Source organism: Pecten maximus, chromosome 3 (genome assembly GCF_902652985.1).
Source record: "Pecten maximus chromosome 3, xPecMax1.1, whole genome shotgun sequence".
Classification (NCBI taxonomy): domain Eukaryota; kingdom Metazoa; phylum Mollusca; class Bivalvia; order Pectinida; family Pectinidae; genus Pecten; species Pecten maximus.
In genome coordinates, this window is record NC_047017.1 from 27,773,173 (window position 1) to 27,798,650 (window position 25,478).

Below are 25,478 nucleotides of genomic sequence, written 5' to 3' on the forward strand. Positions count from 1 at the left end.
GGCAGACGGAAAACATACGACATTACTGTCCTATTAGAAGAGCATTTTGTCATAGCAGGTGAAGCGAGAGAACTTCGACACGAAATACAGGTACCGTATTCCGGTAGATGGAGATGTCCGCTGACTGGTGTTAAAAGGTGATGTGATCGGATGGAGTGTTTCCCAGCAGATGTGTGTTTCTTGTCGGAATGATTGAAAACGGCAGCTTTTGGGAGATAATGGACTTGATATGATGGAGAACGTGAGTTTTAGCGATCTAAACATACAGGACAGAAGCACGTGTCTGTTTACGTCATGAGATATGACAATCAGAGCGTCTGCTTGGATGACCCGCACTCCTCAAACTTACAAAATGTAATGAATTCAGAACAAAATGTGACAAGCGTCCCCGCTTATGATATTTAGCTAACATATATTAACCGCGCATCGCATGATCGATCCCTGTGGCGTGGCTGCCTTGACCCGGCAGTGAGAGTGACATTTCCTTCTATAATACGCTAAATTCTAATCGTCTGTCCGAGGAACACTTTATTCCAGGCACGACCTACCATTTGCATTCGATTTGATAACAACGCTGAGATAAGACATACAACCAAGTCATTCATCCAACCGGGAGGCCTGCAGTATACTACCTGTCAATTTCTTTCAATGAAGCGGGGTTTAATTTATTCTTTTGATCAAGAGTTACCTCTATGTATTTAGCACGCTTGTTTGCTAATCCCAGTGTCGATGACAAGACACAGACGGAAAGAATACCTTGACATGCCGGCTATTGTAACACTATCCCTTATCTCTTAGAAATAACGATGGTTGATATTTTGTTTTAATATATCGTCATCCATGTCTTTACATACTACAACAATGATATGTTGCATCTGCAATCACAAGTTTTAATAATATCGCTATAATGGAAGGCAACATACTTCATATAGATTACCTTAGTCTTTTCCTTTAGATCGTGTTTCAAACGTAGTGACACCTGTCGGAAGGAGGATGGAGGAAACAGGCCTCTCTCCAATTAGGAAACAATTACAATCTCTATAACACGTTGAATAACCTAATCAATGTTTTGTGAGCCACACTTGTCGGAAATGTATTTGGAAATGTGTTGTATGAGTTGATGTCCAACTTTGGAAAAGCGATGCACGTGGTGCTTTCAACTGTTGTGCTGCTATTGGATATAATAGGATACTTTCAATCTGACGGACGAGCAATCATGGTGGAGCCCCCCCACAGGTCAAGTCTGTGGCGATTCCGTTACCCGACCCATGTCAACACAGAAGATGACCTACTCAACTGTGGCGGATTCGATGTAAGTTATTGTCTCGGTATTACAGTACCTCGTTATATATCCAGCACAACCACTTAGAAACATTGGACTGACCTATACTGGTTATCAAAGGCTCGCATAGGAACAATACCTTAATCGGTAATTAAGAGCTAATTAACTACTGGTATTGTAAAGTATTAGCTTATTACAGAATGGTTACTTATTAATGTCAATGTATGATAAGCCACAGTCAATTAAGGTATTAACTTATGATTGAATGGTTACTTATAAGTGTCAATATATGATGCGACACGGTAAATTATTGTATTAACTTATTATAAAATGGTTACTTATAAAAGTCAATATATAACATACCACGATCAATTAAAGTATTAACTTATTACAGGATGGTTACATATAAAAGTCAATATATGATATACCACGATCAATTAAAGTTTTAACTTATTACAGAATGGTTACTTTTAAATGTCAATATATGATAAGCCACGGTCAATTAAGGTATCAACTTATTACAGAATGGTACTCATAAATGTCAATATATGATATACCACGGTCAATTAAGGTATCAACTTATTACAGAATAGTTACTTTTAAATGTCAATATATGGTATACCAGTGTCAGTTAAGGTATTAACTTATTACAGAATGGTTACTTTTAAATCTCCATATATGATATACCAGTGTCAATTAAGGTATTAACTTATTACAGAATAGTTACTTTTAAATGTCAATATATGGTATACCAGTGTCAATTAAGGAATTAACTTATTACAGAATGGTTACTTTTAAATGTCCATATATGATATACCACGGTCAATTAAGGTATTAACTTATGATTGAATGGTTACTTATAAGTGTCAATATATGATGCGACACGGTAAATTAATGTATTAACTTATTATAAAATGGTTGCTTATAAAAGTCAATATATAATATACCACGGTCAATTAAAGTTTTAACTTATTACAGAATGGTTACTTATTAATGTCAATGTATAATATACCACGATCAATTAAAGTATTACCTTATTACAGAATGGTTACTTTTAAATGTCAATATATGATAAGCCACGGTCAATTAAGGTATCAACTTATTACAGAATGGTACTTATAAATGTCAATATATGGTATACCAGTGTCAATTAAGGTATTAACTTATTACAGAATGGTTACTTTTAAATGTCCATATATGATATACCACGGTCAATTAAGGTATTAACTTATTATAGAATGGTACTCATAAATGTCAATATAATTTATGTTCCAAAGGGTCGATTAAAGTATCATCTATTTAAAGAATTGTGTGATATGCTTTAAAACCTTTACCATTATTGTGCCATCATTCTCTATGTTATAACAAAGCTGATCGTAGTGTGCACAATTTATTGCAAGGAATGCATTAAAGTTTAATTTATTTAATTTACTACTTAATCATGTCAGTAAATCATCATCGTGGTGTTTTTGGTTTTAATAACCTTTTATACTTTTAATTCTGTCATTAATTGAAGGTAAAACTTTGCTTGACCCTCTTTGTATGAACATACAAACAATTTAGAACCTGAAGTCAGAGCGTTATTACATACTTTAACCTTATATTGTTTTTTATGGAAATATTTTAAAATATTCGTCGATAATATCAATGAAGCAGATAATGTTAAAAAACGAAAATATATATGTTACACACCAAGCCTTTATTCTCCCAAGTATCTAGAAATATTGCCATCATTTAACTGTTTTTCAATATCAAAATTATTGAATTGACAGGTTATAAATGTTGTATATTTCATTTTACTTTGTATTTAAATTTGAACATTTTTCAATTGACTGTGCATTTAAATAATAGCTTAAGTTGATTGATTGCATATCTAAATACTAGCACTCGCTGATTGTCTTTCTAATTAGACTTTGATTGACAGCCTATTTTAACACACTTGATTAATAGAACATTTAAATGACTTAAAATTATCCAATGGATGAAGACAGGAAGAATCATGAATTAAGCCAGAAATTACGTGATATATAATCGGAGTTACACCAGCCATTCCTAGTACAAATAACACCTCCAAATTGTAACGATATAATTTATAATTTTAGTTAAAATGAAATATATTTGTAATGTAGTTCCTGGTGAAAATGATACATATTTGAAGCATAAATAAAAAACAACTTACATATAAAATTTAGCTTCTACAAGTGAAAATGATATTAATTTTAAAGACCAGACTTTTTTAATCTATTGTTGATTATTATGGAATATCTACTTGAAAGTCATTCCGACAGAAAGTATGTTCGCTATTTCTTTAAACTGTTAACTTTATTTCTGATGTGAATGTAAGCCTTCTGTCATGGAGGTATGTAACCCATTCCTATTGTTGTGACAGGAACAATAAGATATTCATGTATTCACAGATATTAATAGTTTATGTCTCGGCTCTCAGTCGATAATATGTAAAGCGGTCTGTTTTAATTGTGTAAATACAGTGTGCTGTAATATGTCATGTATGAACATAGCTGCAATACATTTGCTTTATAAAAGTCAATTTAAACATTCACATGTAGAATATTTCCACAATTTTTGTGTTAAAACCTCCTTACATCAACAAACAATCTTGAAAGAAAATCGAGTTGATTAAACCGCTATATAACACCCTTATATCTATTGATTATTTAAGTTTCTGTTGCGGTACATCTATTCATAGAATAAAAGACGATACATTTTAACGAAATATTGTATTATGCAAACGATGTATTTCCCAGTAAAGTGTTTGGCAACCCGTGTGAATTAATTTTGCAGAGAAAAATTATTTTAGAAGACAAATCGAAAAGGAGCTTGCAAATAATTACTAGAAAGTTGAATAGGGCGCATGTGTGAAAATTGATGATTTTCCCCTTTTAATTCTACTATGACAAAATAATGTGAGTTTGAAGTATACCGACACAAACAATACTACAAAACGGTGACATTGTCTTTACAATGTAATGATAATTAAGCTAAGTATCAGTATATCATGTTCATTTGCCCAGTATAATTTCCGGTTATTTAAATCTCTCTTAACTTTAAACTCTTTTTTTTTTTTGCAACAACGACGTAAAAGATTTATGTTGACTATACTAAACACTTTACTCAACACTTTTGTTGACTCAGAAGGGATCGGATAATCTAGAGAAAATCAATGTGGTCAGACAAATGACCCCTGTACCAATGTGGTCCGAAAAATGACTCCTTTACCAACGTGGTCTGACAGATGACTCCTGTACCAACGTGGTCTGACAAATGACTCCTGTACCAACGTGGTCTGACAGATGACTCCTGTACCAATGTGGTCTTACAGATGACTCCTGTACCAACGTGGTCTGACAGATGACTCCTGTACCAATGTGGTCTGACAGATGACTCCTTTACCAATGTGGTCTGACAGATGACTCCTGTACCAACGTGGTCTGACAGATGACTCCTGTACCAATGTGGTCTGACAGATGACTCCTGTACCAACGTGGTCTGACAGATGACTCCTTTACCAATGTGGTCAGACAAATGACCCCTGTACCAATGTGGTCAGACAGATGACTCCTGTACCAACGTGGTCTGACAGATGACTCCTTTACCAACGTGGTCTGACAGATGACTCCTTTACCAACGTGGTCTGACAGATGACTCCTTTACCAACGTGGTCTGACAGATGACTCCTTTACCAACGTGGTCTGACAGATGACTCCTTTACCAACGTGGTCTGGCAGATGACTCCTGTACCAATGTGGTCTGACAAATGACTCCTGTACCAACGTGGTCTGACAGATGACTCCTGTACCAACGTGGTCTGACAGATGACTCCTTTACCAACGTGGTCTGACAGATGACTCCTGTACCAATGTGGTCTGACAAATGACTCCTGTACCAACGTGGTCTGACAGATGACTCCTGTACCAATGTGGTCTGACAAATGACTCCTGTACCAACGTGGTCAGGCTAGTGACCCAAGTACCGTTTACCTTTACACGTAGAAACATGAACATTTTACCCGAGATATGTTATATGATTAACTGCAAATATTTCCCAATTAAAATATTACAAAAAGACAGAAATGAATATGAGTGGGTCAAACGTGTTGAAAAACAAGAAGAGTAGTCGAGAAATAACAATAAATTAGAGGATGGATAGGAAGGAGCATTTCAGCATATCATAATTTAATGATCTTCGATAATTAGGAAAAAACAGGAAATATGTATTTATATTCTGAACATGTTCATTAGAAAAACAGACTACCGATATATCAATGTAACTGTAATTCTATAATTGATTAAACCAGGGCAAACTACCAACAAAAATAGAGATACGCATGGACAATGACATACGACCAGGTTTTCCGGTAGGGCAGGTGTCTTGTACTTCATCGAAGACACCCTTCATACAAATGTAGGTCACATTCTCTCTGAATAAGACATTAAGTGATGAAAACGGAACCACTAGGCTTATTTACAAGCATCAAATACGTCAGACTTCATAGTTCAAAAGGAAATATATTATTTCCAATTGAGATCATTATTTCCACCATAAAGTTTAATAATTTTTCCCGTCAGTAAATAACATCTGTCACGTATATCGTGAGGATATAATCCAGTTCTAATCTGAACGTGGCATGAAGATATACCGACCTCTGTGTGCTGCCCTGGACTGCCAACAGATTAATTGTTTGAACAACGGAAGAAGTACTCCTCCAGTGGATGTCCATTCCGTGGTTCAGCTGGGTGGTATACTGTGTCCTTTGAGGTAGCTGAGTGGTGTGCCGTTCTCTTTGAGATAGCTGAGTGGTATGATGTGCTCTTTGAGGTAGCTGAGTGGAATGCTGTCATTTGAGGTAGCTGAGTGGTGTACGGTGCTCTTTGAGATAGCTGAGTGGTATGATGTGCTCTTTGAGGTAGCTGAGTGGAATGCTGTGTCATTTGAGGTAGCTGAGTGGAATGCCGTGCTCTTTGAGGTAGCTGAGTGGTGTGCTGTGCTCTTTGAGGTAGCTGAGTGGTGTGCTGTGCTCTTTGAGGTAGCTGAGTGGTGTGCTGTGCTCTTTGAGGTAGCTGAGTGGTGTGCTGTGCTCTTTGAGGTAGCTGAGTGGTATGCTGTGCCCTTTGAGGTAGCTGAGTGGTGTGCTGTGCTCTTTGAGGTAGCTGAGTGGTATGATGTGCTCTTTGAGATAGCTGAGTGGTGTGCCGTGCTCTTTGAGATAGCTGAGTGGTGTGCCGTGCCCTTTGAGGTAGCTATGTGGAATGCTGTGTCATTTGAGGAAGCTGAGTGGTATGCTGTGCTCTTTGAGGTAGCCGGGTGGTACGTTCTACCCTTTTAGTTAGCTCAGTCGTATGCTAGGCTCTTTGAGGTAGCTGAGTGGTGTGCCGTGCTCTTTGAGATAGCTGAGTGGTATGATGTGCTCTTTGAGGTAGCTGGGTGGAATGCTGGGCTCTTTGAAAGACAAGAGTCAGAATATATACAATTACTATATATTCTTTTTTTAATTGTTTCTGTAAAAACTACCCTAGTTTCAATTAAAGATATGACGGATTGTCTTTAAATAACAGGAATTTTCTCATGTTGGTCGTCAACCATTGTTTTATTTGCAGAGTAACTTACAAAGACGACTTACTACCTTGGGATTTGATAATAAAGTTTTTTGGGATTTTTTTATTTTTTTTTTCATTTTCTATATTGTAAATATTTCTGTTTCAACAGTGCTTCCTTCCATTTCTTTGGTTGCCTGTTACAGATGATTTGATATTTAAAAATTGAAAATGTCGACTGTTGATAGGGGCAGTGAGGATTTAAAATATCTTGTCTCGACGGATGGGGTTGATGAAAAAATTGATATTTTAATGAAATATGTTATATTCTGGTTGGATTTAAATATCTACGTTTTCCAAGCTTTTATGCGCCTTCTCCGGTTTGCATTTTCAATATAAAATGCTGTAACAGAACCTCAGTAGCTTCTGTGTAAACCATTTTATGTTCTTATTTTGCTTCTCTTAAGAAGAAAAAAATACAGTTTTTGTTATGTGTCGGAATTCAATAGATTTTAGTGAGCTGTGGTTAAAATTAATTTTGGCGCTGATATTGTCACTAATATCGGTCATCATTCAGGGAAATAGTTCAGGTTTGAAGAAGTTGATTTATTTGCACTGTTTTTGTACTCACTTATTTACCCAGGTTATACCACCCACACACATGTGATTTCCGACATGTTTGTACTTTTGTTGGCGATCTTAATTGGAATTAATTACTATAAATATATCAACTTATTAGTAGATCTTCACCTCTAGTGATTACAAATAGGTCCGAGAGAGATAATAGCTGACATTCATTGCGAATTCCTGTCAATGATGACAGACACCGGTAGTATTTCCTACATAAGAGGAAGTTACACGAAAGAGTGTTTTTCTCAATACAGACGGACCACACTTAATTTTGTTTTGATCTCTCCATGTAATCTTCCCACATGCGTTTGTTTTGGACCTCTAGGAATAATAAAACTGGAAATAGAAAGTTACAGCGTTATAACTGTCAAATAAAAGTCAGAACACCTAAAGAAATTAAACATGTATGTAAAACCGTTTTATTTGCATACTGATAGAGAAACAATATCCATAGTTCCTGGTTTGTCTTTTGGGTTTTTGTTTTACTGCATTTTAAGTTTGTATCTGATTTATTGAAGGCGTGGTGCATTGCTTGTTTTCTAGGCTGTAACAGCTGGAATACAGATTATGTAGTTGCTATGCATATCAAACATCCTTATCCATATACTTCAAAATAGACAAAGGCATGCTCTAAAGTGTAACATAGTCATGTTCCTCAGGCTTTGCGATAAATGAAGAACAGGTTTGCTATTTGATATCGTAACAAAGATCGTTTGTTATTTGTTTTTAAGGCTGTGTATTTTGCAAAAACAATCTGCCAAAGAAAATGTCAAGACCTAATATTGGCCCAATTTTCACAGAAATTCTCAGAATCCACCATATAAAATATAATTTTCTTAGTTTTGCTTTTTCTTTAACTTTGTAGTGTGGTATGGTTGTGATGACACAAAGTTCTTTATTTAGGAATGCGGTAGGATTGTGATTGTATTAAGGGTCTTTATTTGGGAATGTGGTAGGATTGTTATTGTATTAAGGGTTGTGGTAGGATTGTGATTGTATTAAGGGTCTTTATTTGAAAATGTGGTATGGTTGTGATTGTATTAAGGGTTTCTATTTGGGAGTGTGGTAGGATTGTGATTGTATTAAGGGTCTTTATTTGGGAATGTGGTATGGTTGTAATTGTATTCAGGGTCTTTATTTGAGAATAAGGTATGGTTGTGATTGTATTAAGGGTTTTTATTTGGGAATATGGTATGGTTGTGGTTACACAGTTCCTTCATTTTTGTATGTGAGTACACATAGGCTCGACCATTCGCTGTAAATCACGAATTTTATTGGGCAGCATATGATAACCCCGTCTTTGTATCATTTTAGATCAAAGACAACTGTCAAACCGACATGCTAGCTGTCACTCAACGTCAGTATAAACATAATGTATTCAGAAGGAAAGTAACTCTTCTTCAGGAACGAAAATCTCGTGCTCTGATTGGATTATAATGCAACTGGCATTATTATGTTCGGTGATCGACATGTACTTAAACATATTGACTTTATATAGCTTGAAGCAGTCGATTCTCGTTATACCGATAAATTTATTGATAGAACAATTTTAAAATTTGTTTATTTCTTTGAAATAATGGATGTAATTAGCATGTAGATGATAATGATGTGGAATGTGTGTTATTGATGTAGACATTATTATTTAGTAATAAACGATTTAGCCAATTAGTTGCTATATTTTGATGTTAACGATTCCTCCATATATAACACAGATAATAGTGTTGTAATGAATGTGTTGAACAAGTTTATCAATTTGATATGAAATTGATAAATATGTATTTCAGTTGCTAAAACTTATTTCGAAATTGTTCTAAAATGAATAAAGTTTGTATATTAATGTTGCACAGGCGAACAAGCATGAATAATATTTAAGTTGTTATAATTTGCTTTCGAAAATGCTGTAATATTAATACAGTACGATAGATAACAATCGTTATATAATAAAGAAAACATCATATAGCAGAAGTAACTCGACACGAAAAATAAAATAAAATTATTATATTAAAATCTCATTTCATTTTCATCTAATATGCAATTTGAAGAATGTTAAAGAAGTCCTTAATTTTATGTCATTATATTACGGTATATAATTCTTGTTTGTGTTTATAGAATTAATCAGTTAATACTTTTTAAATGTGTTATAAGGTCAAATTAATCAGTAACATTATTATCTTTCTGACTTAAAACTGAATGAACTTCCATTGAACATTGACACGTGCATATCAAATTATTTTTACTCAAAAGACAAACAAGTATTACAAAGAGTTATACACTGAAGAGTATATGTGAATTTAAGTGCATCATGCAGATATTTTTCCATTTAGAACTCGTCAGTGACGCTAAGGGCATAAATGTTGATACACAAAACACAGAGGAAAGTAAAACAACAATGTATAAAGGAATGTCTAAATCTGGAAGGGAGGTACAATAGAGTTTGATATAAATATCAATGTTGTGTATTTTGTGCTGCAATGAATGTTAATTTATACCATAGTTTCAAGACACTTTCCTAGACTATTTTTTTTACAGTTGATGAAACTTATTACCCTTCCTACATACTTTTTTTTTATGAAGTCCTGTGTTATTACGCCTCTTTGTTTCACAAATTAAGAATAACTTTAACTTATCACTATGAAATGGACCTGCCTCGTTTAAATTGGTTCTAAAGGTTTACAGGAATCTCTGTACAATCAGTTTTATTGCTTGCATGACGAATTGCTCAGTTGGAGCTTCCATCACAGTTCTATACTTTTATATCAGTCCGAAGTTACTGAAACAAAACATATTCTTTTTAAATGAATTCTAAGGATTATATATCTTCCCCATAATCGTTTTTGTTGTTTTTAATTTGACATTCGACTCTTCCATACTTCATTGTCAGTAGAAGGAATCACCTTAGTTCCCTATGTGAAGACGTGTTTTTGAATAGCAAGAAACATATTGGCAGTATTAACGTCATATAGCATTGTAAGCTTTGAATTCAAAGTTAGAATAGTTAGTCAAACAGTTATTGACCTCTTTCCTCAGATATACCCATACATAACTTAAAAGACACTACGGACTCTTCTACATCAGCCGCATATCTATGTGTATTTATCATTCTCCGGTAAACCGGTACCGCATTCCAATAGTGTGTATGCTAGCGTGATGATTTCATTTTATTTTTGTTAATTTTCCATTTCTTGATAGCAGTATCCTTTTTAAGAGCCTACGGTATTAACATTTCACAGTCGATTCCAGGTACGATGCCGACTTAAAATCTTACATGGGTTTCGAATGATGAAGGTGGATGAAATTATGATTGTCATCAACAACCTTCATATAATAATTCTTTTATACCGAATTTACCATTGTTGTTTCTCTGTTCTCATTTTGAGAATTGCCAATGCTTGGAATTGACCTAGATAAACAGAACTTGGGTCAACCAAGCACAGAGGACTCGAACCTTCCATAAGACCGATGAATTCTCGTTATATATCATCTGTCTCCTTTTTCCTCAAATATGTTAAAAATAATTTCATGGACATATTTTTGTTTCACATTTCGTATTAGGAAAGGAAGCCGTTCATCCACATTTTTACATCTATGAGAATAGGTGATATTTAATTAAGTATAATGTTAGATTAAGCATGCAGCGACTAATGCAGACTTTCTCCAGCGACACACATTTAACAGGCGCTTAAAATGGTAGTTAAACAATAATCGCCGTGAAAGTTGAAACACTTAATCGAGAAACACGCGAACCATTCAGACAGAAGGTGCATAGTGGTATGTACACAGTCCAATGGCCCTATCCATCACTAGCCAGACTGGTCTGCCAAGTCGGCCAGACGAGGGCGCGGATAAGCATACTAGCGATTAAATACAGACTTTGCCGAGTCATGTAATGATAATGTATCCGAAGTCAATTACCTTATAAATATTAAAGTTGTATAAAATCCTTAAGTCAATGATCCTAATAGATATAAAAGTTGTATAATATCCTTAAGTCAATGATCCTAATAAATATAAAAGTTGTATAATATCCTTAAGTCAATGGTCTTAAAACATATAATAGTTGTATAATGTCCTAATTCATTGATCCTTATACATATACAAGTTGTATAATATCCTACAATGTAATGCATTGATCCTTATACATATAAAAGTTGTATAATGTCCTAATTCATTTATCCTAATACATATAAAAGTTGTATAATGTCCTAATGCATTGATCCTTGTACATATAAAAGTTGTATAATGTCCTAATTCATTGATCCTTGTACATATAAAAGTTGTATAATGCCCTATGTCGTTGATCCTTATATATATAAAAGTTGTATAGTATCCTAAGTCAATGATCCCAATACATATAATTGTTATATAATATCCTAAATCAGTTATCTTAATACATATAAAAGTTGCATAATTTCCTAAGTAATTGATCCTTATACATCCTAATCCTTGTATAATGGAAGTACCATTTGCTACATCATTATTTACTTGATTGTACTACATTACTGATGTATATCATTGTGGCGGGCTATGAAAAACAAGAATTATGAACTTAGTGATATGGACCATCGACATATACATGCAAACGATCATTTGAAAGAATAAAATTGTCATTATGGTCTAGAAAATAGCCACGCTGCCGTATAAGACAGGTGTTCAAGTGTGTTTAATTAGCATTCATTGATATAGGAAGTGATGGGATATGTATATGTAAATACGTACGCTATTGTGACCCCGATATCATGCTTAATGTCATTAATATGATGTACAGTGCGTAAATCGCATTAAAACAACCCGAAAGGACATACCAGTCTGAAGTCTGGGCCACGAACACACCTCTAGTCGTGATTGAAGTGCAAAGGTGCGCCTAAATACAAATTACCAATTCCACATAAAACAGGTTCATAAAATAATAATATGCGTAGTTAGATTTCATTTGCATCCTAAGAGGCTATAAAGTGATCATTATACTGAAGTTGATATTTCAAATTATATTACAGGGTCACTACCATAGAACATGTGTCACTCTGATCCCGTTCTCTTCCATCAGTAGAAAGGATTTAGGCATCGACAATGGAACTTCAATTATTTATGTAAATAATGGCAATACAAAGAGTTCTCTGTTTACATAAACAATAGAAATGTTAAGTCTGTCAATTTACGTCAATCTGAAATTATAAAAAAAAAATCCAATTTTTGTAAATAATGAAAATATCAGATTTTCCTATTTATATAAACAATGAAAATATAAAAATTCGCTATTTATATAAACAATAAAAATAGAAAGATTATATGAAATTTCGAAATGTATATGCATGTATATAACGTCTTATTGTAAAACAATTTATAATGTTCAATTAACAGTAAATGCGCTCTTGTTAAAAGTCTGATATTTTATGGTAAATCAATAGGAAATGTGCACATGTTAAAAATCTTATTGTAATTTATGTAAATCAATTGGAAATGTGCACCTGTTAAAAATCGTATTGTATTTGATCATAAATCAATAGGAAATGCGCACCTGTGAAAACTTTCATTGTAATTTATGGTAAATTAATAGGAAATGCGCACATGTTAAAAACTTCATTGTAATTTATGGTAAATCAATAGGAATCACAGGCCTGTTCAACATCGTTATCGTAATATATTCTAACTGTATAGAAATAAACACCTATCAAACTCTTATCATAAATCATGCCAAATTTAGAGGAAATGCAAACTTGAGCCATTTATGCACTAACAGTGATTACCGGCAGGAAACTCGTAACTCTAACTGAAACGACGGAAAACGACGGAAAAATAATAGCAAACTGAAGATTTGCAAGGTGACCTTGGCAAAAGTACACAAGAATACAAGGATAATAAGTAAGACCAGATGTTCTAAAAAACCAAGCTTGTGTCTGTCGACAATTACCACCGTACAAATCTAGGTTAAATCCGGGGACAGTCACATCCTCTAAATAAGAATTAAAGTGTTGACAACGGAATCACTAGACATTTTAACGGCTCTCGCGTACGTCTGACTTCATATCTCACACATAGTACTTCAAAAGAGATCATTATGACGATCATGAAGTTTTCCCATGGTCTTCATTAACCTGCGTGTGTTTTGGGTTTTTTTCCGTCAGTAGTCGACATTTGTAACGGAAATCGTGGTAATGGGAACAAATCCCTGAATATCGAGTCAGCTTAGGCATGCAAACACCGTTGGTAGGGAAAGCAGGGATGTTACTATCTAGAAATGGGAAAACAAAGGCCTCGGGTTTTATCATATGTGGTGTACTCTCGGATAGAGTATAATAATATCACACAAACCATAATGATAATTATTATGTATCATGGATGTCAGTATATATCATATCACATGAAAAGTATGCTGGCATCACACACGCGTAATGTAAGTTATACTATATACTATTTTATAAAGATGTCAGTATATACCGTACGACATAAGATACAATATACTGGTCCCACATATAAATGAATACATGACATTGAGGTAGAAATCATGAACATGCGTTACAGAATGCCAATTTATCATATAAATCAAACTTATATTTTAAATGAGACCCAGAACGACAATAAGCATCAAAAAGGTATATATATGTTAAACTTTAATATGTATAATTTACATAATTTTGCTGAGTTCTTTCGATTCCATGCTACTTAATTGTCAAATACAAAGGACATTTACGATAAATGTTCACATTACCGTCAGTTGTTAAAGAATGTATTTATCTTTATGAATACCTTAGCATAAAACGCATATCCTTCGTTTATTTCGAAGCCAATATAATTATTTGGTGCATGAAGATTTGTCTGCTATATATGTAATTGAAAAGAATTACACGATTGTTATTATCCCTACTAAAACATTATCAGTATAGCCTACTCCATCACAGAGTCGTTAAAGTCTTATTAACAGAAATAATTATTAGTTTTATATCCGAAAACTTTAATGTATTCATGTCAATGTGTATATTTAGACTGGTCTAATATCCGGATTTCTTTTATATCTTTCTATTGGTCAATTAATTGATTTATTTTATGTCTGGACGTCTTTGATATCTTTGTAATGGCCAGTGAATTAAATAGTTTTATGTCTGGACGTCTTTGATAGCTTTGTAATGGCCAGTGAATTAATAAGTTTTACATTTGAACGTGTTTGATATCTATGTTATGGCCAGTGAATTAAATAGTTTTATCTCAAGACGTCTTTGATATCTTTGTAATGGCCAGTGAATTCATGAGTTTTACATCTGGATGTCTTTGATATCTTTGTAATGGCCAGTGAATTAAATAGTTTTATCTCAAGACGTCTTTGATATCTTTGTAATGGCCAGTGATTTAATTAGTTTTACATCTTGATGTCTTTGATATCTTTGTAATGGCCAGTGAATTAAATAGTTTTATCTCAAGACGTCTTTGATATCTTTGTAATGGCCGTTGAATTAAATAGTTTTATCTCAAGACGTGTTTGATATCTTTGTAATGGCCAGTGAATTAAATAGTTTTATCTCAAGACGTGTTTGATATCTTTGTAATGGCCAGTGAATTAATTAGTTTTATCTCAAGACGTCTTTGATATCTTTGTAATGGCCGTTGAATTAAATAGTTTTATCTCAAGACGTGTTTGATATCTTTGTAATGGCCAGTGAATTAATTAGTTTTATCTCAAGACGTCTTTGATATCTTTGTAATGGCCAGTGAATTAAATAGTTTTATCTCAAGACGTGTTTGATATCTTTGTAATGGCCAGTGAATTAATTAGTTTTATCTCAAGACGTCTTTGATATCTTTGTAATGGCCGTTGAATTAAATAGTTTTATCTCAAGACGTGTTTGATATCTTTGTAATGGCCGTTGAATTAAATAGTTTTATCTCAAGACGTCTTTGATATCTTTGTAATGGCCGTTGAATTAAATAGTTTTATCTCAAGACGTCTTTGATATCTTTGTAATGGCCGTTGAATTAAATAGTTTTATCTCAAGACGTGTTTGATATCTTTGTAATGGCCAGTGAATTAATTAGTTTTATCTCAAGACGTCTTTGATATCTTTGTAATGGCCGTTGAATTAAATAGTTTTATCTCAAGACGTGTTTGATAACTTTGTAATGGCCAGTGAATTAATTAGTTTTATCTCAAGACGTCTTTGATATCTTTGTAATGGCCAGTGAATTAAATAGTTTTATCTCAAGACGTGTTTGATATCTTTGTAATGGCCAGTGAATTAATTAGTTTTATCTCAAGACGTGTTTGATATCTTTGTAATGGCCGTTGAATTAAATAGTTTTATCTCAAGACGTGTTTGATATCTTTGTAATGGCCGGTGAATTAAATAGTTTTATTTCAAGACGTGTTTGATATCTTTGTAATGGCCGTTGAATTAAATAGTTTTATCTCAAGACGTGTTTGATATCTTTTTAATGGCCAGTGAATTAAATAGTTTTATCTCAAGACGTCTTTGATATCTTTGTAATGGCCGTTGAATTAAATAGTTTTATCTCAAGACGTCTTTGATATCTTTGTAATGGCCGTTGAATTAAATAGTTTTATCTCAAGACGTGTTTGATATCTTTGTAATGGCCAGTGAATTAATTAGTTTTATCTCAAGACGTCTTTGATATCTTTGTAATAGCCGTTGAATTAAATAGTTTTATCTCAAGACGTGTTTGATAACTTTGTAATGGCCGGTGAATTAAATAGTTTTATCTCAAGACGTGTTTGATATCTTTGTAATGGCCGGTGAATTAAATAGTTTTATCTCAAGACGTGTTTGATATCTTTGTAACGGCCAGTGAATTAATGAGTTTAATATCTGGGCGTCTTTGATATCTTTGTAATGGCCAATGAATTAATTAATTTTACATCTGGACGTCTTTGATATCTTTGTAATGGCCAGTGAATTCATGAGTTTTATATCTGGATGTCTTTGATATGATGGAGACTCCTGTACAAGGAAAGACTAGAATCTGTATTCAAGAAACCATACTCATGCTCAAGTACATATTTTGTGCTCAGGGTCAAATGCTTAAATGATTTAGGAGTTTGCAGACAGTTGGTTTGAGCAAAGATTTCATGTTTGAGCATGAAAGGGATTTCAAAAATACGGGTCTATGTCTCCGTGATGATAAGCGTCTTCTGCTATCAACGACATCCGCTATACTAATCTAGGTCAAATCAGGATTAAGTCACAATATCAAACGAAAATTAAGATGGTGACAACGGAGCCAATAGACAAATCAACAAGCATCAAATAGGTCTGGTTTAATATCTCACAAGGAAATAGTATGTTACTAAATAAGATCATTATGTGCTTAATTTCTCCGTTAATAGACGGCATTTTTCACGGAAATTGTGATGATGGGAACAAACCCTTGACTATCGAATCAACTGGGCATGTAAACACAATAGGCTAGGGATGCAGGGATGTCGCTATCTAGAAATGGAAAATTAACAATTGAAATCATCACACTTATCATACAGATAGGTTGTAAGCTTTCTTTGTTGTCTACTTTGTAAGCGGCTGATTTTACAGGTCTGAAAACAAAAGCAGGTCAGCCAATAAAGGGGCACAGTTTGTTCCCACGGGTACGCTTATAATCTGTATGAGATGTTGTCAATCAGAAAATCAATCATTTTAAAGATTTCATTTTCGATCTATTTTCTATGGGCCCTAGTCGTCTATTTCACAACTTTGTACTTATAGAAAACTCTTATTACGAGAGAACGTTTGTTATGTTTGGAATGGGGAATGGTAGTGTAAAGTGTAGAAAAAGCAAACATTTGATGAAAGACACATTTTTATGTGGATGTTTAAAATTAATCAAAAGATCTTTGGTGTTTTTCAAGATCCTTATTCCATTAATTTCATGTCTGGGGTAACCATGCAGTATTCCAATAGGACTGCAGGTCACCACTTAACTGTACTTATAATGATAAGAAGTCTAGATAGGACTTAGTTGAACCACTACTCGAGCCAGCAATAAAATTTTGTTTATAATGATTTTAAGGGAGTTTAGGAATCTGATATAAACGATAGTATTTCGTCTATAGAAAAACTGGACAATATAGGCAGGAAATGTGTTTATCATACGGGTATCAAATCGTTAGATGTCATACCTACAGACACAATCACAAACATGTTACTTAAATCTTTCAGAGTTAATTTGACCTCGGGACCAACATTTTGGATTTAAACAAATATATTTTTCTTAAATCTCTTTTAATCAATGAAATTGTCATATAGTTTTCTACTTTATCACGTCAGTATCATTCGGTTAAAAATATCAATTTTCTGATAGAAATTTTCAACCTACTTCTCTTGACCGAGTTTTATAGCGGAGATGATTTACTCTCCCTTTCTCTCTTTACTTCCTCTACCTATTATTTTGATAAATTTACGAAGAGAAAATTGTCCTACCGTCACCAGTGCCCGACGTTTGACACATCAGATTTGAATAATGTCCTTCATCTGACGGGAACCTAAGGACACTACCAGGTCTTTGGGTTTAATGTCTATACCATTACCTATCTTTTTTTTTCTTTTTTTAAAGCAAAATTCATGACGAAGATAAATTTCTTTTTCTGAGTGTGATTTTTTAGTATATACATACGGTTTAACCTAGCTTCTTGGCCGACGTTATAATGTCCTTTTCTTATCATACGACAATGATCTTCCTCTTCACGTCCATTACACTGAACCAGATTTATCAGACAGACATTTCCATCTGACGATAAATCTGTTTCTTTGGACAGGTGTGAACGCTTTCGCGTGCTACTGATAACGACTTTGTCACGGTTGCAAGGATATTTGATTTTATTATACGTCATTTCTACGATAATATGCATTTTCGTGTTTTATGCCGACAAACCATTTGTAGAATTAAAAAGTATCTGTTTCATGTCGTACCTAATGACATTATCTGATCGTAAACTATAAAAACGTCAGGATTTACTCCCATCTGTCCCCCTGCGGCGTGATGCCTGTCTCGCGGAATGTCACGGTATACAACCTTTACAATTTATCTACTTTCAGAGTAAATTTCATTCATTCGTTTACTAATATCGCTATTAGATTCCTTTCTTCACAAATATATTGTTCCATAATAGTTCACACCAGATTTATCTCGCCTTCATTTATAGGCAGTTTTTAGATTGATTTATAGAATATTTCTCCAGTCCTTATCTAAATTTCTATTACATTTTTGCTGGACATTATTTTATAATCTGAACCTTGTTTAAACCATTTTATTGTGTCCATACAGGTGCAATGGTTTCAGAATGGCGGGCGTTGCGGGGTTTGTGGAGACCCAGCTTCTGGACCACAGGAACATGACGATAATGGTCATTACGCCAGTGGTATCACGGTCCGCTCCTACAATCAAGGGGGATCTGTAAATGTCACAGTGGAAGTACTCAGCAACCTTCTGGGTTATTTTGAATTCCGACTTTGTCCTCGTAATAGTACCAGCTTCAAACTAACACAGGAATGCTTCGAACGGAACGTGTTGTGGATAGAGGAGTCCTGGAGTACACGGTTCTATGCGGGCAGTCGTGGTGGAATTTACGATCTTCACGTTAAATTGCCCTCCAACATTGCATGTACTCACTGCGTGTTCCAATGGAAATACAGCACAGGTATGTTTGGTTCTATTAATAGTATCACTGTCATGTGATGCCAGCAATTTTGGGAATAAACTTATAAAATATCATATGACATCATCAAACGAAATAAAATTTCATGAAATAGTATTAAATCTTCAAAAGCGACAAGAAAAAATGGGCGTTTCGCAATGTTCTCAAAAACTCGAACATTAATTTCAAGCTGATATTTACATATACTGGGTTGTCTATACGAGTCATATTTGATTGTTAGTGGATAGACGATATACCTTTAGTATTTCTACAGCGTAATGGTAGATTTATTACATTCTGTAAGATCCTACAAACGGTCCGTCTTTTCGGCAAACCTATAATTGTAATTTTTAAGTAACTTTACTTTTACGAGGGCAAACAATCTATATTACACATGTCTATATAAGATCAAACATCAACCCGGAAGGGAATGTCATAGCTTATCGATACCTGCCTTGTGAATTTGGGGATGGTGCAATAGACACACACTATTAAGCATCATTGATTGTACATTATGTAACAGATATAGTTAATATAGAACAGTAGATATAAAAATACAACAAATTAACGCCCTCAAAAGGATAAACGGGGTAAAGACGTTGTTTGTTCTGGTAAATTTGATGTGTTTTCGAACAAAACTTGGTTCACGAAACACTTCACAATACTATTATCAGTTTTTGAGTATAATATTATTTCGATGTTAATATTCCTTCTACGATAGGTCCACCATAAACAATTGATGTAAATAATTCACAATATTTGTTATCTGTTTCCTCGGGGCAGTGGATGGGAGATACACACTGATGTAAATCCTCGGGGAAGTGGATGGGAGATACAACTTATGTAAATAATTCACAATATTTTCAATCTGTTTGCCCAGGGTACAGGATGGGCGGTATTAACATGTGTGAGTGTATGGGATGTGGAAAACAAGAGCAAATCTACAACTGCGCTGATGTAGAAATTACTCCGAACCCAGGTACAGCTACATCACAGCCGTTTGGATTCATACCCGTCAAACCTAATCCTACGTTCCTATCCTCGCCTGAAAACCAGTCCTACATATTACGTCAGAGACTTCGAGAACAGTTGCCCGTGTTCCCCTGGCCTAATGGACTGCTTATCCCGCACAACATGATGGAACCCTCCTCCACGTCCAGACGGTCTGACCATGCGCAACACAAAGACACAGCCGGACATACAGGTGTGATAAACAGAATGTTGTTGAGTGAATTACATAATAACGCACCTTTACCGTATATAAAAGGTATAGACCCGGCTAGGATTTTACCCGGTATACTGCCGTCGATAAACTTTACTGCTACATTTAATCCGCAAGGAAATTCGACCAGAAGGTCATCATTTAACCATATAATCCAATCCAATACACGTCATCAAATGAAATCCACGCCACCTGTTGTTAAACCCTTACCAACAACCACTCCAGTGAAGCATGTCCTGGATTTTAAAAAGTGGAATTTTACAGAGTATTCACCGCGACCATCAAAATACAATATTAGTCCCACTGACAAGAAAATCAACAACACCGGATATGCTTCCGGCGATTCCATCCTTTATCCGCTGTTTACACCCGCTGAACAAAGTAGTCCTGCTCTTTCTTTGAGAAATAAATCATGTGACATATTGTCGTCGAATTTTAAGTGTAAAGGGAATGGACAGCACTCAAATACGCCTGATATTGAGGAATGGTGTTTGGTGAACTGCCGGGCCGGAAACTGTGTTAAGGATATATGTTTATGTGGCTGTGGGGTTCTACATGATCCACAGCGTCATTTCTGCCATGGTATCGGAGTGTTCGCTAGTATTCCGGGGATGGACATGTGGTGCCGGACTGTATGTGACCAACAGAAATGTCCTGCTAATATATGTGATGTCCAAACCTGTCTCAAACAAGGTTGACATTAATTTCTGTTTTGTACTGTGGTGACCTGTAAGATGGATCTTATATGTGCAACAGTCTTTAGTGCTCTCTATGAGTTTTATGGTAATTCGAATAATTATATGATTCAATGGCATTTAAAATGTCACAGAGAAAGAATGCGTTCTAGGAAATGAGTTATCGCTATACTTTGGGCATCACGGTAAATCTAAGTAAAGGTCAATTAGCTGTATTTTAATAAACAGGTGCTTTAAAAGTTACCTGACAGGCATATAATAGAACAGTGTATATTCTAAATACACATGTACAGCATTAATATAACACGCTGGCTTTTAACCAGAATAACATTTAATATCACACAAACATATGTACCCAAAGTATTTAATATCACCCACACGTTATATCTAATATCACACACACGTTTGTACCCAAAATAACATTTAATATCACACACACGTTTGTACCCAAAATAGCATGCAATATCATACACACGTTTGTACCCAAAATAGCATGCAATATCATACACACGTTTGTACCCAAAATAACATTTAATATTACACACACACGTTTGTACCCAAAATAACTTGCAAAATCATGCACACGTTTGTACCCAAAATAATATTTGATATCACACACACTTTTGTACCTAAAATAACATTTAATATTATACACACGTTTGTACTCAAAATAGCATGCAATATCATACACACGTTTGTACCTAAAATAGCATTTGATATTACACACACACGTTTGTACCCAAAATAACATTTAATATCATACACACGTTTGTACCTAAAATAATATTTGATATCACACACACGTTAGTACCTAAAATAACATTTAATATTATACACACGTTTGTACCCAAAATAACATTTAATATTATACACACGTTAGTACCCTAAAATAACATTTAATATTATACACACGTTAGTACCTAAAATAGCATTTAATATTATACACACGTTAGTACCTAAAATAACATTTAATATTATACACACGTTTGTACCTAAAATAGCATTTAATATTATACACACGTTTGTACCTAAAATAGCATTTAATATTATACACACGTTAGTACCTAAAATAACATTTAATATCACGCACGTTTGTACCCCATTAATTAAATAACATTTAACATTGCACATAGCTGGTTACCCAAAAGTGACGAATATAGGGAAAATAGTATCTCACTCTAGGGACAAATTACAGTGCTTTAAAAACAATTTAACTTAGTTAGGGTTTAAGTGAAGCTCTTTTTTAGTATATGTGAATGATAAGTGAAGTGATGTATCGAAGTGTTATTTGTTTATCTACTATTTACCTTTTAATACTTGACTCATTAGAATCTTTCAAACTTCAGTGCAACCTCAGAGATAAAGTGTAAACATTAATTAACAGCTGTTCTTGTGAGACTAGAGGTGATTTCATGACGGAGTATAACTGTACACGCGTATGACATCATCCTACATATAAATGAACCATCAGATTGTCAGGTGTTCGTGAGAGAAGTAAACCTTCTACACTAACTGAACCAGCATTTGTTAGCCAGTCCAAATATATGCACTACGCACCAAATATTCATTATGACATCCATCATATTTGATAGCTGGCTATACGCCCAGATCTATAGCTACTAATCACTGTCTTCACTTGTTAGGTTTGGACTTTTATTAAAATTTAAACCTGAAAAGATTCCACGTATTGAAACTCAACAAGAACACTCCGCTCCTAATACATACATTACAAATACATCTTTTAGGGACAAAGTGAATTAAGTTGAATATAAGAAAATTGTATTAGTAAGGTGACTTTAGTAGGTCCTTAAATCATAAAATAAAATGAATCCCCAAGTACAGTGAATCAGTAAACACACGAGGAACACACCATATTACCTGTCCCCAAGTACAGTGAAAAAGTAAACACACGAGGAACACGCCACTTTTCCTGTCCCCAAGTACAGTGAAAAAGTAAACACACGAGGAACACGCCACCTTTCTTGTCCCCAAGTACAGTGAAACAGTAAACACACCAGAACACACCAGCTTTCATGTCCCCAAGTACAATGAAATAGTCAACACACCACATTACCTGTCCCCAAGTACAGTGAAACAGTAAACACAGGAAGAACACGCCATATTTCCTGTCCCCAAGTACAGTGAAACAGTAAACACACCAGGAACACGCCACCTTTCTTGTCCCAAAGTACAGTGAAACAGTAAACACATCAGAACACGCCAGCTTTCCTGTCCCCAAGTACAGTGAAATAGTAAACACACCACATTACCGGTCCCCAAGTACAGTGAAACAGTAAACACACGAGGAACACGCCACCTTTCTTGTCCCCAAGTATAGTGAAATAGTAAACACATCAGGAACACTCCACATTACCTGTCCCCAAGTACAGTGAATCAGTAAACACACGAGGAACACGCCATATTTCCTGTCCCCAAGTACAGTGAAACAGTAAACACACCACATTACCTGTCCCCAAGTACAGTGAAACAGTAACACACCAAGAACACGCCACTTTTCCTGTCCCCAAGTACAGTGAAACAGTAAACACACGAAGAACACGCCACCTTTCTTGTCCCCAAGTACAGTGAAACAGTAAACACACGAAAAACACGCCACCTTTCCTGTCCTCAAGTACAGTGAAACAGTAAACACATCAGGAACACGCCACATTACCTGTCCCCAAGTACAGTGAAACAGTAAACACACCATATTGCCTGTCCCCAAGTACAGTGAAACTGTAAACACACGAAGAACACGCCATATTTCCTGTCCCCAAGTACAGTGAAACAGTAAACACATGAGGAACACGCCATATGTCCTGTCCCCAAGTACAGTGAAACAGTAAACACACGAGGAACACACCATATTACCTGTCCCCAGGTACAGTGAAACAGTGAACACACGAGGAACACGCCACATTACCTGTCCCCAAGTACAGTGAAACAGTAAATACACCAAGAACACGCCACATTACCTGTCCCCAAGTACAATGAAACAGTAAACACACCACATTACCTGTCCCCAAGTACAGTGAAACAGTAAACACACGAGGAACACGCCACATTACCTGTCCCCAAGTACAGTGAAACAGTAAACACATCAAGAACACGCCATATTTCCTGCCCCCAAGTACAGTGAAACAGTAAACACACCAGGAACACGCCACATTCGCTGTCCCCAAGTACATTGAAACAGTAAACACACCAGGAACACGCCACATTCGCTGTCCCCAAGTACATTGAAACAGTAAACACACCAGGAACACGCCACATTCGCTGTCCCCAAGTACATTGAAACAGTAAACACACGAAGACTGCCATGTTTCCTGTCCCCAAGTACAGTGAAACAGTAAACACACCACATTACCTGTACCCAAGTACAGTGAAACAGTTAACACACCACATTACCTGTCCCCAAGTACAGTGAAACAGTAAACACACGAGGAACACGCCATATTTCCTGTCACACGAATACACCACCTTTCTTGTCCCAGAGAAATTCCATAAAAAGAGTGTGTTTGTTGCTTATCTTCACTTGGCAATTTGGCAATATTCATGTTCATTAGTACCTGCATCAGCATTTGTAAGAGTTATGAATGTTTGTATAATAGTGTGCGTGTTGGCGTCCTACGACTTTATGTAGCGTTTGTATCTACAGCTTTATTTATTTATTAGGTAACTGTTACTATATAATAGTACTGTTTACTGCACGTAGTGTCTTTAAGCTCAATTGTCTTTAGTTAACAATTAAATTATGTAAATATAATATTGAAACAGCGTGTAACTAAAAGACGGAATAGAACTTTTTGTCATCAGCGATACAACTTAGCACTAATGTTCTCAAAAGCCAGACATTTCTTTAACATAATGGAGTTTCAAAATAACCGTTTGGGTTTGAAATGAGCATTTTGGAATAATTATCAAGATATTTTTTTCTATAATTGTATGAATTAATCAAATTAATAAAGTATTGTTTTAATTATATCAAACTTGTTTTTGTAATTTAAGTGATTAACACATTGCTACATGTTTGATATCACTAGTTTACAAGAATCGTTGAGCAATAACATGAGATATAAAATTATATGCTTTGCATATCAAAATGTATATTATTCAATACAGAAGATATCTTGTTAACATTTCTTTTGGTAAAATTTGATAAAAGATATTTTCTTAACAAACGATATTTCTTATAAACATATCAGACAAATCATATGTGATCATACACCGGGTTCACATTCCCCAATTGATAACATTTTTTGCCCACTGACGTGGAAATGGAACTAGAACAACAAAATATACATTCACACAGGTACCGATACAAAGGAGAACAGGACCAGACGTTATGGTAAGGTGAGCGTCTTCTCCTTCATCGACGATCAACACCACATCAATCCAGGTCTAGTCCGGGTAAATAACAACAGAGAATACCGACATCATAACAAAATCATCGGCTATAAACACC

The 25,478-nt window shown here is 34.8% G+C and overlaps 1 protein-coding gene across 1 annotated transcript; it reads left to right on the forward strand.

Moving 5' to 3' along the window:
* Positions 1 to 291: 291 nt before the first annotated feature.
* Positions 292 to 24,995, forward strand: LOC117323780. Its single transcript, XM_033879216.1, has 3 exons — positions 292 to 1,312; positions 18,727 to 19,099; positions 19,977 to 24,995. The coding sequence occupies exons 1-3, from the start codon at positions 1,121 to 1,123 to the stop codon at positions 21,014 to 21,016; spliced, it is 1,605 nt and encodes a 534-aa protein (XP_033735107.1). The 5' UTR covers positions 292 to 1,120; the 3' UTR covers positions 21,017 to 24,995.
* Positions 24,996 to 25,478: the final 483 nt, after the last annotated feature.

Coding starts and splice junctions, on each gene's coding strand:
- LOC117323780 (XM_033879216.1), top strand. CDS start 1,121: ATGTCCAACTTTGGAAAAGCGATGCACGTGGTGCTTTCAACTGTTGTG. Junction 1,313..18,726: donor TCAACTGTGGCGGATTCGAT/GTAAGTTATTGT, acceptor GTGTCCATACAG/GTGCAATGGTTTCAGAATGG. Junction 19,100..19,976: donor CCAATGGAAATACAGCACAG/GTATGTTTGGTT, acceptor CTGTTTGCCCAG/GGTACAGGATGGGCGGTATT.